Below are 19,377 nucleotides of genomic sequence, written 5' to 3' on the forward strand. Positions count from 1 at the left end.
ATTATACTTTACTATATATTAATATAGAAAACAGCTGTTTTAAAGTGTACAAATATTTCACAATTTTTACTGTATCTTTGACCAAATAAGTACAGCTTTGATGAGCAGAAGAGACTTCTTTCAGAATCGATGAATTTCTCTTGCAGCTCCTAATAAAGTCACCAGCCAACTGGCACATAACTTGGTTTCGTTTACACGCCAAGCCAGTTTTTACCGTCGGTCGGATCTTGGCGAGTGTTGATTTTGGACCTGGACCTTCCATATTTGTGAAGATCAGTGAAGCAGAGAGAACCTGAGAGCGTCAGATGGCCATTCAGTCCGTCTCTAACCAGTTCTATTGTGCTCTTTTCTTGCTTCCAAACTGTATTCTCTGAGCGTTTGTATTCGCTGATGCTGGGACGTCCGTCTCCCATGACTCCTGAGCTTCTCTCTGTGTCTTTAGACACTATTGAGAGCTTTAGCCCACAGTTTTGGGCCACTGCATTGAGCCTCGAGCAGACAGGAAGCAGGTTTTGCTCTTTTTAGTTCAACTTGAGGACTGGAGGTGCAAAAGCCGCTCAGGAAAGCAGTTAGTGAACTGTGAACCGCATCAAATCCCCAGCGCCTTACGCCCACGGGCTCCGTTTGTTTGGGCCTTCGACAGACACAGAAATCGTCTGATTGTTCAGTAAAAATTAAGAATATAATCCTATTGAAGTAAATCTTTGGTCATGCTAAACTTTGACTATGCTGCTTTGAGCGGCTCAGATTGAGCGCTTTGACAGAATCGGCTCTGGCTATAATTTACATGTTATATTTGAGCGCCGTAACCTCCTTACATAAGAAAAGAGGCCTTTCCTTCATATTCATAAGAGCAAGTTTGTGCTCTTTGTGGTGTTAGGTTTTACATAAACACATGAACTTATGAAACATTACAGACATCACTTGATTCTACGAACCGTATCTGCTGGGAAATGTTACTACAATGATGCATTATTGACCTGACAGTAATAAAACTGCTAATTTCAACTGGTTTTAGATGTATTTGCTACTTTAGTAAGTAGTGTTTAGCTGAAATGGGTTTCTTGTTATCGATATCTTTGTTGCCGATAACCGATATAAAGCCGAAATATATATGATATCAAAATATTTAAAGAAGTAAAAACACATGCATGACATTTGCTGAAATGAAATCTATTTCAAAATACTTTTATTTAGATGTATTTTTGCCGCTTTTCTAAGTAGTGGTTAACCAGAACAGATTTTTTTTTTTTATCTAATTGTAGATCTAAAGCCGATATATATTTTATCACAATATTTAATTCAAAAATGGTTAATTATTTATTTAATTAGATGTCTGTAGATGTATTTTTGATACTTTACAAAGTAGTGGTTAACCGATATGGATTTATTTAAAAAAAAAAAAAAAAGGAAAAGATGACCGATATGTAATGGCCGATATTTACGATATCACAATATATAATAATTTTTTTTTCAAACGTTTGCATAACAATTGCTGAAATTCAATCAGAACAGATTCAATATGATGTATTTAGGTTTTTTTTGGTATTTTTACTAAGTATTGGTAAACCGATATAGATTTTTTTTTTTTTTGATTACCGATATCTCAGCGGCTGATGTAAAGCAAATATATATATGGTATCACAGTATTTAATTTAAAAAGAGTGAAACATGCATAACAGTTGCTGAAATTAATTAAAATGATATATCAGCCAGACAGATGATAAAAATACCAAATATCAGCCGATATATCGGTAGACCACCATTTTCACAAAACAGGTGAAGAAATCCCACAGATGCACATCTACAGCTCAAAAGAAGACAATGAAGACAACACACGTTTTTATGTTGAATAAGTTCTTTCTCTTTGTCTTTCAGGCACTGGGATGTTGCTACTTCATCCACAAATCCTTGAAAAACATCCAGCAGTTTGATTTCAAAGGTACGTGTGTCCCTTTAATACGGCGTGTCATCAATCCCATCAGATCCCGCGCGGTCAAGGTTGTTTCAGAAGCTATAAAACATGCTAAGATGGAGAAACCGATAGGAAACAGTAATGCTTATTAATATTAGGATTTAATTCATGAGATTTCAGCCTGTGGTAATAGTGCACTCAAGCTATTGGACAGTTAGCTGTGACCTCATCAGCGGTAGGGGTCAGAGGTCGCGTGTCCCGACGGTCACACTAATTAAAGCCACTCCCATTACAGCAGTGTGAGCATTAGCCCCCGCTGGACCCTTCAGCCCTCTCAAACCCAGACCACCATATCTCTCTCATGATGGCCGTAATCACGCTCTCCATCAAACCTGAGCAAATCTCACGCCAGATCAGATTTCTCCACAACATATTCAAGGAAAAACACTTTTTAGGAGCGCTAAAGTGATGTACATTATTTTTTAAAGCAAAAATTTAAAGAATTAAAGTATGTAAACATGTTACTAACTGATTCATTTATGCTGATTTATCTATGAGCAATTAATTTATGCCGATATATAAATGTAAACAATATGAATTATAGTAAAATCTACTATTGTGGTAATCGCACAAAAACTCTACAATAAATTTAAGTAAAGCATCCGGATGCATTATAGTCATGTGATTTCATGTAGTTAAAACATATTTAAATAAATAATATTTGTTACCGTTATATTATTATTATTATTTTAAATAATTTGAGTGCATTTAAGCACTTTTTTTTATTTTTCCCTTTGGTTTTAAATTATTAAAAATTATGCTGATATACATGTAAAAATATTTATAAATATTATACTTAAAGACTACAGTTTTGTAATGGGAATCATCCCTCAGAATAATAATAATTACACCAAATCTCAACAGTAGATTCAAGGGAAGTATGTTATACTATCGATATTTTTATATAGTTTAACAAAAATAAAAAATGTTTGCCCATGTAAAATACTGCAATATTCCAGTTTGCATCAGAACATAAAGTGTGTGTGTGTGTGTGTGTGTGAGCAGTAGGTGGCGCAGTTGCCCTGAGTGCTTTTACTCTGATAATCATCTCTGAACACTCTGCATGTTTGCATGTTCATCACTGCTGTTTTCTTCCTCCTGGTTTTCCTTCACACAGCCAAGAAGTTCAGGAAGGTGGTTGGGAAGGAGGTGTGTTCGGACGCTCTTCAAAACGCAGCTTCGCTGGAGAAAGAGAAGTTTCCTCAGGACTACTTCCCTGAGGTGCGTCTGCTTCAGTCACATTTCTCACATCAAGCTCTGTATTGAGATCTCAGACTCATATTGAGAGGAAAACGTCTTCCTGATGTCCAGAGTTTTTCAGTGGTTCGGTCTTAAACCATTACAGCCCTGAATATGGCACCCCTGCTTAACTTGGCTGAATTTACAAATAAATAATTTGTTTGAAAAATAGATTAAAACATTAGAATAAAATAAAATGTCATTTATAAAAAAAAAAAATAGCTTATTTAAATGAATAATATATGTTTTTAAATAATAATTTATTTAAAAATGAGTAAAAATAATTTTCAAATAAATAATTTAATTTTCAAATAAATAATTTAATTTAAAATAAAATAATTAAATAAAAACATTACTTAAAAAACTACTTTTTAAAAATAAATTACAATATCACCCGAAACCTGTAATTGAGATCCATTCCAGCGTATTATTTCCTCAATAATAACTAGTTTTATTTAGCTTAAAAAATTCTTTTTCTAAATAAATAAAAAATAAATAAATAAAACTAGTTATTATTGAGGAAATAATACACAGAAATGGATCTCAATTACAGGTTTCGGGTGATATTGTAATTTATTTTTAAAAAGTAATTTTTTAAGTAATTCTCAGTTCTTCTGCAATCATAAACTGACATGAGGTTAATTAATATAGTGACACTCACAGTTTCTCTCAGAAAACAAGCAGCTTTCTCATAATTATTGCAGAAACACTAAATGAAATATTAAGCTGTTTTTCTATGTACATATCTGCATTATATTGGCTTTAAAGTTGTTAGAAAAACACACAAATTTATGTAATATTGGAGTAATCCGTATCTATGCACAGAAATTCTGCACACATTTTCTGTTTTTCTATTCACATTTAGGCAATTTCAGGGTTAAGTGTTTCATACAGCCCTTCTGAGTTCTGATTATTGAACAAACTTTAATTTGGGATGTTTTGGTGCATCCCTACTAATGTTTGTTTATGGATGAGTGTGTACTGTTCATTTAAAGCAATGAAGCACAGCATTAGTTTTGTTTCTTCTTCATGTGGTTTCCTACATTCTGCTGATTGATTGTGAGCTGAATGAACGGTGTAAGTGTGCATGTTTTAGCTGTGTGTGGAGCATGTTAGAGTGATTTATCTGTGTCTCATCTGGATCCTCCTGTAAATATAAGCACAAGCTTGAGAGAGCTGGCCTTTCACGCCATGCTTCCTCCTGATGAGAAAACAATGACGCTACAGAAGAGAGGAAACCCAGGCAGAAAAGTTTTGATGTGCTCCTGAATGGGCTGTGATGCTCCGGAGAGCAGCGCTCCTCGTAATGTCGGGCCGTTTAAAGCAGCAGATTTGTGTAGTCTATCAAGGGCTTTCTCAGGAGTGAGGAATGGCTTGTTATCGTAGATCCAACCTCTTATGAAAGCTGAATTAATTTCACTAATGTTTTAATGCAGGTTTCTGGTGAGGCTGGCGATAACCTCGGCTTCATCCTGTGATTTATGCCATCTTTTAGTAGATGAAACCGGCCGGATTCGCCATCCATCTGCCTCGCTACAGGAATCCTATTAACGGCGGCTGCTCTGTTCGGACTCGATCGCGCTCGGTCTGATGTTTGGGGAAATCACAGAATATACTGTCACATGAGATCTGTGCATCAAGCAGCAAGGGTTTCTGAAAAACTCCTCAAACTAAGAAAGTCATGAGAGTCATGACATTAAATAATGTGTCCTTACATTAATAACATTTACTAGAGATGCAAAATAAAGATTTAAAAAAAAAAATAATAAGAAGAAATTATTATCTGCAGCCAGTGGATTTGTCACTGCAATAAAATACACAATTATGAAATAAAATGCTAAAAAAAGTTTAAAAATTATTTTATATGTATATGATAAAAAAATTAAATGCATAACATTTTGCAAAAAAAAAAAAAAAGTATTTTTTGTCATTTTCCAGTGCAAATGTCTAAACGTCATTAAATCAAGATACACTTGCTGGGAAAAACAGAGAAGTCACTGCAATAATGATTAAATTGATGAATAATATGTGAAATTGTAAAAGAAAAAGCTAAGAATCTGGAATTATATATATATATATATATATATATATATATATATATATATATATATATATATATTTATATATATATTCAATGCATTAAATGTTGCATGCACTGCAAAAAAATATATATATATATATATAAAAAATCTTCCACAGTGTTTTTGACATTTGCACTGGAAAACAAGACAACAAAAAAATAGATTTTTTTGCTGTTTTAAGATCAGAGATATTCTAGACATATACATATATATGACACACATATATTAAAGGAGTAATGTAGATCTGTTGGAAGTTTCGCAAGAATTTGGAGCACATATTGATGAAATGAGTCTGAGCTGGAGTCAGTAAGAACGGGTCGGTCACATCTCTATGACATCACCTGCGCTCCCTGTTTGATTGACAGCCGGCGGTTTCCCCAGCAGCCAATCAGAAAGTAGCCAGCTCTGATGGATGGTGTGTGGTGTGTGTTTGTACCCTTGACTCCACAGAACCCTGATCTTCACTGGTTTGTGTGATGAGTGTGTGACCCGTCTCCTCTCGAGGGCACACCGTCCCGTCCATGAGTTATGGCTTTAAGTGCTGCTCCAGTCAGCGGCACAATATTAATTGAAACGCTGAATAAGAGCGAAGCGGACAGAACAACAGATGCTGCTTGTGAAAGGTCGGGCTGATGGATTTTGACATGCCGCTTTCCTTTAATCAGATGGTTTATGTGTGTGATGCACATCTGCAGGTATTTGTGTTAAAGAAGCTTCAGTGTGTTTTGCAGTAGATTTGATTTCAGAACAGTGACAGGAAGTGCTTGCTAAACTCAACATTTACACTCGTTAAGTCGCTGGATTTACAGTCGCTGGATTTAAAGTGAGTTCAGATCTCATTTTGACCATTTGAGTTATGAACAGGCCTCAGTCCACTTCACATTTCCTTTATTTTATTTTAATAAAATAGTAATATTTTATTTTATTATGATAATTAAATCGTTTATTTTATTTCGTTTTTATATAATATATATTATTTTACCATTATAAATAATATTATTATATACATTTTATTAAATTTGTTTATTAATTTTTTTTCTTATTTTATAAAAAATTTAATTTAAAAATTCTTAAAAATCTTAGTTTATTTTAATTAATTCAATTGTATTTTACTATAACGTAATATATATTTTATTCTATTTTATTTTTGTTTTATTTTTCTTATGTAATGTTATTTATTTATTTTTACTGATCTTATTTTATCTTTAATTATTAATGGTACTTTTAAATTTGAGCTTTTATTTTAAATAATTGAATCATATTTTATTAGAATTTTATATAATTCTTACATCTTATTTTTAACCCCTATTTTTTAATGTTATTATAATGGTATTTTTTTAATAATTTTCCTTGATTTGATAATTTTATCGTGTGTGTGTGTGTCTGTGTCTATGTCTGTGTGTGTGTGTCTGTGTGTGTGTGTGTGTGTGTCTATGTCTGTGTGTGTGTGTCTATGTCTGTGTGTGTGTGTGTGTGTGTGTGTGTGTGTGTCTGTCTGTGTGTGTGTGTGTGTCTGTCTGTGTGTGTGTGTGTGTGTGTGTGTGTCTATGTCTGTGTGTGTGTGTCTATGTCTGTGTGTGTGTGTGTGTGTGTGTGTGTGTGTCTGTCTATGTCTGTGTGTGTGTGTGTGTGTGTGTGTGTGTGTGTCTATGTCTGTGTGTGTGTGTGTGTCTGTGTGTGTGTGTGTGTGTGTGTGTGTGTGTCTATGTCTGTGTGTGTGTGTGTGTGTGTGTGTGTCTGTGTGTGTGTGTGTGTGTGTGTGTGTGTGTGTGTCTGTCTGTCTATGTCTGTGTGTGTGTGTGTGTGTGTGTGTGTCTATGTCTGTGTGTGTGTGTGTGTGTGTGTGTGTGTGTGTGTGTGTGTGTGTGTGTGTCTATGTCTGTGTGTGTGTGTCTGTCTGTCTATGTCTGTGTGTGTGTGTGTGTGTGTGTGTGTGTGTCTATGTCTGTGTGTGTGTGTGTGTGTCTGTCTGTGTGTGTGTGTGTGTGTGTGTGTCTATGTCTGTGTGTGTGTGTCTATGTCTGTGTGTGTGTGTGTGTGTGTGTGTGTCTGTGTGTGTGTGTGTGTGTGTGTGTGTGTGTGTCTGTCTGTCTATGTCTGTGTGTGTGTGTGTGTGTGTGTGTGTGTGTGTGTGTGTGTGTGTCTATGTCTGTGTGTGTGTGTGTGTGTGTGTGTGTGTCTGTGTCTGTCTGTGTGTGTGTGTGTGTGTGTGTGTGTGTGTGTGTGTGTCTATGTCTGTGTGTGTTTGTCTATGTCTGTGTGTGTGTGTGTGTGTGTCTCTGTGTGTGTGTGTGTGTGTCTGTCTGTCTATGTCTGTCTATGTCTGTGTGTGTGTGTGTGTGTGTGTGTGTCTATGTCTGTGTGTGTGTCTGTCTGTCTATGTCTGTGTGTGTGTGTGTCTATGTCTGTGTGTGTGTGTGTGTGTGTGTGTGTCTGTCTGTCTATGTCTGTGTGTGTGTGTGTGTGTGTGTGTCTATCTGTGTGTGTGTGTCTATGTCTGTGTGTGTGTGTGTGTGTCTATGTCTGTGTGTGTGTGTCTGTGTGCGTGTGTGCGTGTGTGTGTGTGTGTGTCTGTCTGTCTATGTCTGTGTGTGTGTGTGTGTGTGTGTGTGTGTGTGTCTATGTCTGTGTGTGTGTGTGTGTGTGTGTCTATGTATGTGTGTGTGTGTGTCTATGTCTGTGTGTGTGTGCCTGTCTGTCTGTCTATGTCTGTGTGTGTGTGTGTGTCTGTGTGTGTGTGTGTGTGTGTGTCTATTTCTGTGTGTGTGTGTGTGTGTGTGTGTGTGTGTGTGTCTATGTCTGTGTGTGTGTGTGTCTATGTCTGTGTGTGTGTGTGTGTGTGTGTCTATTTCTGTGTGTGTGTGTCTATGTCTGTGTGTGTGTGTCTATGTCTGTGTGTGTGTGTGTGTGTGTGTGTGTGTGTGTGTCTGTGTGTGTGTGTGTCTATGTCTGTGTGTGTGTGTGTGTGTGTGTGTGTGTCTGTCTGTCTGTCTGTCTATGTCTGTGTGTGTGTGTGTGTGTGTGTGTGTGTGTCTATGTCTGTGTGTGTGTGTGTGTGTGTGTGTGTCTATGTCTGTGTGTCTGTGTGTGTGTGTGTGTCTATGTCTGTGTGTGTGTCTGTGTGTGTGTGTCTGTCTGTCTGTCTATTTCTGTGTGTGTGTCTGTGTGTGTGTCTATGTCTGTGTGTGTGTGTGTGTGTGTGAGCAGCTTCACTCGATCTGTGTGTGTGTGTGTGACCCGTGATGAAGGGTGAAGTGGAGATGTGATTGATCGCACCGCTGCATGCAGACAGCTTCACATTCACAGGAAAAGTTCACTTCCTGCCCTTTTATCTCATATTTTGTCCAGTTTCGTTTTATTGCAGTGACCCGTCCAGTGACTGCAGATATTACGTGTTTTCTGTCCATGCTTAAAATATATAATAATATTTATTTAATCATAATATTAATATATTTATTTTTATTTTGTTTAGTTTATTTATTAAAATGTATATTATTGTTATTATTTTATTGTATAATTTATTATATTAATTTTATTTGCTTTTTTTTTTGTCTAGTCTAATTTCATCTTATTTTTTTGCAGTGACCCAAGTAGAAGTTCCTTTTTTTTTGTTTTATTTCATTTGACTTTATTTTACTTTACTTTAGTTTTGTTTAGTTTTGTCTGATTTAACCCATCTGCCAGCTGCCTATTTTAAGGAATAGGTCATTTTATTTTTATTTTTATTTTTTTATTTTTATCTAATTTAATCTTATTGCAGTGACCCAAGTCAAAGTTTTTTTAATTTATTTTATTTTATTTTATTTTTCATTTTATTTATTTTTATTAGTATTTTTTTAATCTCATTTAATCTTATTGCAGCTACCCAAGTAATAGTTCTTTTTTTTCACTTATTTTATTTTCTTCTTTAATTTTATTAGTCTATTAGTATTTTTTTATTATTATTATTATTATTATTATTATTGCAATATTTCTTTTTGTATTTTTTGTCTCATTGAATCTTATTTTATTGCAGTGACTGTCTGCCGGCTGCAGATATTGTGTTTTCTGTCCATATTTAAAGAATGAATTCATCCAAACTAGGGCTGTAGCTATCGAATATTTTAGTAATCGAGTATTCTACCAAAAATTGCATCAGATAAAATGTGTTTTTGCTTAAAGTGCAATATTAATTATGCAGGAGAAAATAAGACTCCTGTGTCTCTTAAAATGAACAACTAAGTTTCCTTTTTTTTATTTTTTATTCATAGAATGTAATGCATACATCAAAAATAAACATTTAATTAGTAAGTGCATTTAAGTGCCATTCAGTTGGGGTTTTAAATAAAGCATTTTCTGAGATGCACATTAAACAAAACACATAAAACATTAATTAAATGTATCTATTAATTATTGAAAATTAAGCAAACTTAACTTTTTGGTAAACAAAGGGGATTTACTATTAAAAATAAAACATGGAAGAAATGTTGTGTGATTTAAAGCTTAAAAAAAAAAAGTTAATTAGTAATTAGTAGGGCCGGTAATTAGTTTATTCATCGCTGCAGTTATCTCCCCATTAGAGATCTCAGAGAGGTTATTTATTTCTCTCTCTGTGAAATATTTAATAACGCTGAGAGTCGTGTGATCCGATGGTTTAGATTCTCTCAATCAGACTGGAACCAGACACAACCGAACAATGACAGAAAGCACTTACTGAACTACTGCATACTTTTAAATTATTATATATTGTTTTATTTGAAATTATTTTTTGTGTGTGTATATACACATACATAATATATATATATGTATAATGTATTACATATTGTTACATTAAATGTCATTATCTTATTTTATTGCTTAATTGTATAATTGTATACTTTTACTATTTGTTGCTGCCTTCTTGGCCAGGTCACTCTTGTAAAAGAGATTTTAATCTCAATGAGTTTTAACCTGGTTAAATAAAAGAACTGAACTGAACTGATTGTATGTTGTATTTTTTTCCGTTTTTATATATATATATATTTAGTTTTATTGATTAAATGTATTAGAATTTTTTATATCTATATATTTCTTATAATTTTTTTAATTTATTTTATAATAATTTGTTAAAATAAATTATTGTTTATATTTAATTTTTATATTTATACATATAAATATATAATATTGTTTATTTTATTTTAATTTTAATTTAACTGTATATATACACACACATATATACATACATAATAAAATAAAAATAATTTATTTTATTTGGTATAATTTATTTTATTGTTTAGATTTATCTATATTTTTATTTTAATTATTTCTTATTTTCTTATATGTATCTTAATTTTTATTTTATTTTAAAAAATGCATTTTTTGTTTGTATAATTTATTTTATTGTTTAGATTTATTTATATATTTATATTTATTTATTTTTAATTTTTTAGATTTCGGTCTGGTCAAAACTGGAAAAATAAAGCAGTGAAGTGATCATTATCACAGAATCGTCTGTTATTTTACTGCATGCTTCTTTCCAATAGAATGATCAAATGACTGTATTTGTCTGCAGGTGAATGCAGTGGACGAAGGGATGTGATTTAGTTGAAATGTCTCTGTTCTGATGGTTTTTCTCTTCCTGCAGTGTAAATGGTCCAGAAAAGGCTTCATCCGAACCCGATGGGCGCTGGCTGACTGGTGAGTCCTCAAACACCTGAACCAGATGAGTCCAGCTTTACAGAGAGACTGTAGATCTGTGACATCACAAACTGTCTTCATAATCATATCATCACAACAGCATGAAGAGGACACAATTTACATTTGGTCTGGACTAGCACATTACAAACAGATGCAGTGTGCTCACGTCCCAAAAACAACCTTTCAGACAGGCGCACAGCCAACAAATCACAGAAGAGATTTAATGAAGTAAACACTATTCTAACACGATAACATATTTATTGAATAAGAAATTAATTATTTAAAATAAAAGCAATATAAAATAATGAGAAAAAGCAAAATAAAACACAAAATATTAACTTTTTATTTAGTAATTACATTTAAACAACCAATAAAATGCAAAAAATACAATTGTAAAATTAAAGAAATCAAAATTAAACCGTAAAATGATTTTTAATAAAATAAAATGAATATTTAAAAATCAAATGATTAAAATAACACCAAAAAAAAAATATATATATATATACAAAAAAAAATTAAAATTTACAATAAAAGCAGTCATAATAAAACACTTACTAAAATTACTTAAATTCAGATAGAATTAAACAATAAAAAATAAAACACTAAATAAAATTTTAAAATAATAAAAATAAAACTAAAAATTATTTTAATGAATTTAAATATGATGAATCGTTTAAAATAAAATCTGTCCAAATAAAACACTTTAAAACAAACAAACAAAATTCCAGCTGCATGTGAACATGTGACCATTAATGAACATCACAGAACCATGAACATGCACACGTGCTGCTAAATTATTGAAATATTTTAGCTGAAGGAGGTTCGACTGTCAAAAGCGTTTGAGAATCGCCGTAATAAGCTTTAATTCTTTAAACTCTTTATGCTTTCAGTCCATGGTTTTTCACCCTACACTACTTTAAACATGAAGCCTGCCTCCTTCTCTTTGAGCGCAGGTTCGAGCCGCGATCAGAAGAGAACCGAAGCTGTAAATTAGATTACAGCTGATCTCGTTAGTATGACAGATGACACACAGAACAGAGAGAGAGACAGAGAGGATGATTCAATAGAGGGACCAAACGAGAACAAGAGCAAGACAAGAGTCTGAACGAGGGATGAAGGTAATGAAAAGGTGACGGAGGAATAACAGGCTTAGTCTCGCCGCACTTTAAACCTGATTACTGCTTCTTTAGCACTTCTGATTATTCAGAAGTAGAACAGAGAAACAGATTCAGGTTTGGAAACACTTTCTGTGAAGCCTGAGGATATAATAATGGTATTCATCTGTCTTTGTGTAATTAATTGTCTTCAAATAAGAGGTTTCATGAGGGAACTGCAGGGAAAAAATTAAATAATGTTAAAATAAATATATATATATATATATTAAAATTAATTAAAATAAAATGGATAATTATATAAATATTATAGAAATAATAAATATAAACATGTAATGTTTTTTAATTAAATACAATAAAATCAATTAAAATATTGAAAAACATGATTTTTTCAATAAAACAATAGTAGAATTGCATCAAAAGAAAACACTAAAAATAATAAGATATTTTAAATAAATAAAATAATATATATATTTACATATATATTATATAATTTATATTATAAAATATAAATGAATGAAAAAAAACTGTTAAAACTAATTAAAATAAAAAATGCAAATAAAATACTTATAAATACTTAATGATAATTATTGAAAAAAATGAAAATATTTTTTAACTAATTTTAAATAATTTTAAGCAAAAGCAAATCAAATAAAACTGTTTTTAATGGACTAAAATAAAATATTTAAAATAAATCATAATAAAACTCTTTCTAAACTATGAAACATTTTCAAATAAATTTAACAAAGTCAGTCAAAATAAAACACGCTAAAATGTTTTTTTATGAAATTAAAATGAAATAATTTACAATTGAGCAATCAAAATTACATGCGTACTAAATTTTTTGAAATAAATTAAAATATAGTAATGTTAAATAAAAATTATATCAAAGAATATATTTAAATAAATTAAAATAAATAATTGAAAATCCAATCCTGCCTGCATCAGAGAACCATGAAACATTAATCAGAGATCTCAGGAGGACTAATATTTTAGGACACATATTTTAGGTGTTCGGCTGATTAAAACATGTGGGGATCAATGAAATAAACGAATTCTTTTTGGTTTCAGTCCGTGGTTTTCATCCTGTACACGTTTAAAGAGTAGAATGCAGGTGAACCCATGCAACTGGAAATGATCATGTGATTTATTGTGCTCATTATAATAAATGAGCTGCATGTCGTGTGCTATGAAAGCATTTATATTCATATATTACACTTGTGGTTTTTTAAGACTGTTTCTTCTAGCCGTTTCTGTCTTTATGACATTTACATTCATGCATTTGGCAGACGCTTCAATTCAGAGTGACTTTGATTGCATTGAAGGTGAGCCTGTGATCGGTTCATGCATTCACTGATGATGTTCTCTCTCTCAGTGCCTTTGACCTGGTGAACATCCACCTGTTTCACGACGCGTCTAACCTGGTGGCGTTGGAGAAGAGTCCGTCGGTGTACTCGGGAACACGGCAGAAAGCGCTGGGCTTCGTGCTGGACTGGTGAGACAATCTGCTGAAAGCACAGCCACTCTGAAGAAATGCATGCAAACCATATCAAGTGCTCATGAATCACGCCTTCGCTTTCTGTCCAATGAGAGGCCAGAGCGGAGTTTATTAGGCCATCATTTACCTGATTTACAGCCGTGATGACGTTTAAAAAGACCTTTCTGGTTGCTTACATTGAGGATTTTCACTGGATTTTCAGTCTCATAAACTTGTTTTCCTCTGATTAAATTACGTTCTCCAATTGTTGCGTGTAATCTGAAGTAAGGTGCTTTTAAAATGAAAAAAACAACTAAAAAGATGATCATTATTAAATTATTTAAATGTTATCTTTAAATCGAATATTATTAATAAATAATATTAAAATTATTTAATTTTAATTTACAATTAATTAAATCATAAAAAATGTAAATATGATTTTAAAATAAAAAACATTCAAATAAAACACTTACTTAAAAGATGAAACATTTTATTTGTTCACCTGCATGCCATGTGATCATTAACCAACAAGAAAATTATTAATTTGTTGACTTAAAAACTAAATTAAAATCTCAAAGAGTACTTCAAGAAAATATTTTAGATAAATTAAATTAAAATTAAAATAAATTGATGCATTTAGCAGACATTTTTATCCAAAGCGACTTACATTGCATTCAGTCTAACAATTTTCCTAACATGTGTTCCCTGGGATATTATATTATTAGATATTACATATTCACATTTTTATTTATTTAAATTTAAACAAATTAATATTAAATTGAAATAAACATCACTAAAAAAATTATCAAAGAACTGTGATCATGTAAATGTTCTGTTAAATTATTGATATATCTACTTAATAGATCAAGTAAATACTTTAGAGCAAATGGGTTCGAGAATGATTCAATTATTATTAAATAAGAAAAATATTAACTTAAAATCTCTAAGAAAATTTAACTAAATAATTATATTGTGTTTTAACTTAATTTACATACATTTTAATTAAATCATAAAAAATAAAATAAAATGTTTTAAAAATAAAATTCATCAAAATTAATTAAACATCACCAAAGAACATAAGAATAATTTAATGTATTGTTAAATTATTAATAAATGAACTTGAAATCTCAGTATAAATATTTTAGCCCAAATGTGTTGATCTAATAAATAGTTTTGTGTGGAGGGGTCCATCTCGCTGAAGCAGAAGCGTGTTTCGGTGCGGCCCGTTTGAGGCCAGTGGGAACAACACCTTCCCCCAAAGCAGTGAATAATGTTGGGCTCTTTTCAGCGGCGCCACTAACCTTTTGGCAGCCACCAGTAAAGTCTATTCTCCTGTTGTGACCGAGGAGGACAATGTGGCTCAACAGCCTTTTGAATGGAGCTGCTACCTCCAACAGTGCGGTCATTCAGAGCTGGTTGGGAACCGACTTTAGGCCCATTGTCCACCGTTCTGTAACTTCAGCCTCCCCCTGCACTCAGACCTCGTCCCGTTTATAACCCTTGTGATGCATTCTGACTCTCTGGACCTGAAGAACTGGTATTTTATAAAACATATTTTTTTTTACTAAAACCATATCTGATCAGCAGCTTCTCATTAGTGAGTGAATGTGAAAAATTTCTTTGAAATTTCAAATTACACGTTGAACTACACCCAAGAAAACTACCATGCAAAATTTTCATATATTTTTTTCAATATTGATGAGAAATTTAATTTGAATCTTTCGCCATATGAAAATTTATAAGAACGTATAATCTGAGAATTATCTGTTATTTAACCCCATTGGATTGAATGGGGTTTTATTAAATTCCTTTGAATTCATGACTCATGACTGCTCAAAAACAGTCCAAATTTATAAAACTTATTGTTTTCTTACAAAAAAACATCAGTATTACTCAATCTTGCTTGCATAGGCTTCCACTTTCAGATGAAGAAGATTCTGCATTGCTTCATCAGTAGAGAGACATATTCATGTCTACCAACAAAACTCAATCCTAAAAGTGTATGAGATACAGGGAACTTGCTAAGTACTTTTTAAATATGTTTTGGACACTAATTTAACTTAATATATCATAAAAAATGAATGTAAAAGGTATTTTTGACACCTAATGTGACATACACACCACGGGTCACACCACGGGTCAAAAATGACCCGAACACGAAACCTCTTAAATATCTTAAGACATGATTGTGAAAAATCTGAAAAAAATGAATGATGTGTGTTTAGAGGGTCTAAAAGCATGTGGCAAGTTTCACTCGCTTCCTAAAAACGATGCATTTGTTATTAATGTTTATGTGTGGAGATGCCCGAATGCGTCTCGCCCATCAGATGAACTCAGTATCTCTCAGAGCCTCCTGGGAAGGATCCTGAAAGAGCGCGACACGATCGGTTCCTCAGTCTTTTGTGTGCACAGATATGTTCTTCCATTCAGAAGATGTGCTCAGGTTCAGGCCGGAGCGGTTTTACATCACAACTGTGAAATCTGGCCTAAAAGAGCCCCATTGTGCCCTGCTTTTATTTTCACACCAATATAGTCCATTGTCAGGCGGCTGAAGTTAATTTGATCAACATTGGAGACATTTAACTTTTCTGTTCAGTCAAAAGGCTTGTTTCACGCTCATTTTTGGCCCATTGAAAAGCCGTGATTGGCAGAAAAATAATGTCGGCGTTAACAATTCAGGGCAATTAGTTTCCCAGGGGGAAGCGCCGGGCCGCTCTGGCCGCCACACAACTATTCTTTGTGACTTTATGGATGGTCATCAGTCAACTGTCAGGAGACTCAAAGAGGCGCCCGGATAAATGTTTCCCTTTTGGCTTTTCCCAGAACAACAGGCTGAAAGAGAAAGAGGGCGATCGAGAGACCCACACACACACACAGAGAGCGAGAGAGAGAGAGAGAGAAACTAAACGTGTCAATAAGTGTAATGTTCTTAACAACCAAACACTGAATAAGTTTAAACGAATGTTACTGATACTGATATCTAGAAACCAGTGGCTGACAGTAATGCAATTCCCAAATCATTTAGTGATGTACTCAGGATTTTTTATTTATTTTTATTTTTTATTTTATACACTTTATCATGTTTAAATTATTAATTTATTAGACTTTACTATGACATTACTATTTTTAATATACGTATATTTAGCAAATACGTTTACTGAGTTTATTTCACTATATACATAGTGTATATAATGTAGCTGAATGTGTGTGTGGATGTGCGGGGTGTTAAAGTCAGTGTTGTGGTGTGTGTGTCTTCTGCTGCAGATGCGGTGCTGGGGGGGGGGATCTGTGCTGTTTTTGTGGCTGCTGATGTGTGTTAGTGCGCCGCTGCTGAATGGAGGTATTAGTGTCGATCAGCATTGACTTTGTTAGCTGCCTTCTCACCCTGGGAGGCCCAGAGGTCAAAGGTTAATCAGTCAGCCAGGCACCTTCACACCCTACACTCATACACCTCTCTCTCTCTCACACACACACACACACACACACACTCACAAACAGGTTTGTTTTTATGAAAAGTGGGGACATCCCATAGGTGTAATATGCGTTTTGAAAAGTGGGGACACGGGGTAATGTCCTGAAAAGTCTCTCTTCTCCTTGTAATACCTGTTATACCCTTGTCTTTATACTAATCTGTGTCCTGATATGTCACAAACACACACACACACACACACATTTCACATGAGCCGAGCAGCACATCACATACATGTGCATCACATAGTACAGTACATCAGAAAAAAATTGTTTAGAAACTATTTTCACTCACAAATTGCTATATAATAATATATAATATTTAAATTCAATAATAAATAAACATAGATATTAAATATTTATTATTTTTACAAATTTATTTAAATTCTTTGTAGTGATTTATATTAAAATAATTAATTAATTATATATATATATATGTATACGTAACATTTACATAAATATTAACTTAATTATTATTTGTTTTTATTTTATTTGTAAAATTATAAGATAAATCATATTTTATTTTTTAAGTGCTTTACTTTCATATATAAATTTTTATATACGCTGCATAATTTTACGTTAAACTGCGTACAAAAACAAGTTAAAACTGTGTTTGAGTGAAAGTGTTTTTTGACATGATTACAGCATAACCCATAACCCCTCAGTGACCACACACACACCTGACCGCTCCGAGGGAATGCAGTCAGAGGGTGGTCACCTCTGAAGGTCAGAGGTCATTCCCGAGGCCTCCGGTGGTCCATTGACCCTGCCGTCAGTGAACACATTCCCTAGATTCTCCTCCGCTGCTTTAGTGTGATGCAGTGCTTTGTGAGCCTCAGCGGTGTCTCCAACAGCACACAAACACAGCGCAGACTTTACAAAATAAAAAATTATATACAGTAAATGAAATAAAAATAATTAATAAATGTATATAAAAATACAATTTTTTTTAAATTTACATTTCACTAGACAATATATTTTTATATTATTTAAATAATAAAAATAAATAATATATAAAAATTATATATATATATATATATATATATATATATATATATATATATTGTTTTACTAAATTAAAAGTTACATTTAAAAAATATATATAAATGCAAATACGTTTATTTATACAAGTATATAAATATTAGAATACAAATAAATATTTTATAAATGCAAATATAAATTTATATTAATATTTTAATTTACTACATTTCACTACAGGAATGAAATATTATATCTTATTTGTTTATAATCTTTACAAAATAAAAAAAAAATAAACAAATAAATGTACATATTTATTTGCATTCATATAAGTATTAAAAAATAATAAATACAAATAAATAATATTTAAAAAATATATACATTTCACTACTGACTTAGTTAAATTTTGTTTAACAGAAATAAAAAATGAATTACAATAATAATAGATTAAATAATAATAATTATATTTACATTATATAAAACGTATTATGTTGAATAAATATTACATAGAAATAAATAATGATATTATAGTGTATATATAATATAGATGAAGTATAAAGTGCTAGTTGCTAGGGTGTTCTGAATGGTTGCTAGGTTGTTGCCAGGTTATTTCTTCCTGCAGTGTCACATCTAATCTTAGTTATTTTGGACATATATAAACCACCTGTAAAAGCATGGCATTCATTAAAGTGTTTGTGTCTCTGTTACAGTGTGTCTGAATGTCTCTTGACCTTACGTTTCATTCGCCGCCGCCGCCGCGCTGTGTTTAATCCGTGACTCTGGGGCCCCAGGGGCCGGGCTAGAAGTCCGGGCCCGGTGCGTTGCGAGAGCTTTAGGAAACGAGCGTGTAAACGGAGCGTTACCTTCTGACCCGCTGCTCATGACTCGGGGCTGAGGACAAAACCCGACAGCCAGCGCATTAGACACTATTACTGAGATAAAGCTGCCCTCGCTCGCCCGCACACACACACAGAGAGAGAGAGAGATGCTCTTATGTCACACTCACTTTATGCACAGTGCTGTGTGTCTCTCTCTCTCTGTCTGAGCTATTGATTAACCGTTTGGTGCTCTTCAGTAATTTTTGAGTGAAAATGTTTACATTTAATCATAATTCATCACAGTAATGTTGGACATGATTTGAAAGGTTTTAAAAAAAAATAGCCACACTTGTGCTGTTCATGTTCACAAATTATTGCAGTGGAAGCGAAAGGGAAGTGAATTCCATCTAGTGGAAGAGTTTGGAACCGCAGCCAAACAAAATCTGACTTTTTTGATATCAACCTCAAATTCGGAATACAACTTGGATTTTGATTTATGAATTAGATTTTTAGCACACAACATATTTTAGAAAATATATATATTTCATTCAAAACTTTTTTTTAATTTTTGTGC

The 19,377-nt window shown here is 32.8% G+C and overlaps 1 protein-coding gene across 2 annotated transcripts in view; it reads left to right on the forward strand.

Moving 5' to 3' along the window:
- Positions 1-19,377, forward strand: part of LOC132110369 (inositol polyphosphate-5-phosphatase A-like) — a 162,212-nt gene that overhangs the window by 100,977 nt on the left and 41,858 nt on the right. For both annotated transcript variants that reach the window (XM_059516917.1, XM_059516916.1), the window contains exons 5-8: positions 1,879-1,942; positions 3,093-3,196; positions 10,898-10,950; positions 13,438-13,557. In XM_059516917.1, coding sequence (XP_059372900.1) covers positions 1,879-1,942; positions 3,093-3,196; positions 10,898-10,950; positions 13,438-13,557 — 341 coding nt within the window. The remainder of the gene's footprint in view (positions 1-1,878; positions 1,943-3,092; positions 3,197-10,897; positions 10,951-13,437; positions 13,558-19,377) is intronic.

Source organism: Carassius carassius, chromosome 30 (genome assembly GCF_963082965.1).
Source record: "Carassius carassius chromosome 30, fCarCar2.1, whole genome shotgun sequence".
NCBI lineage: Eukaryota > Metazoa > Chordata > Actinopteri > Cypriniformes > Cyprinidae > Carassius > Carassius carassius.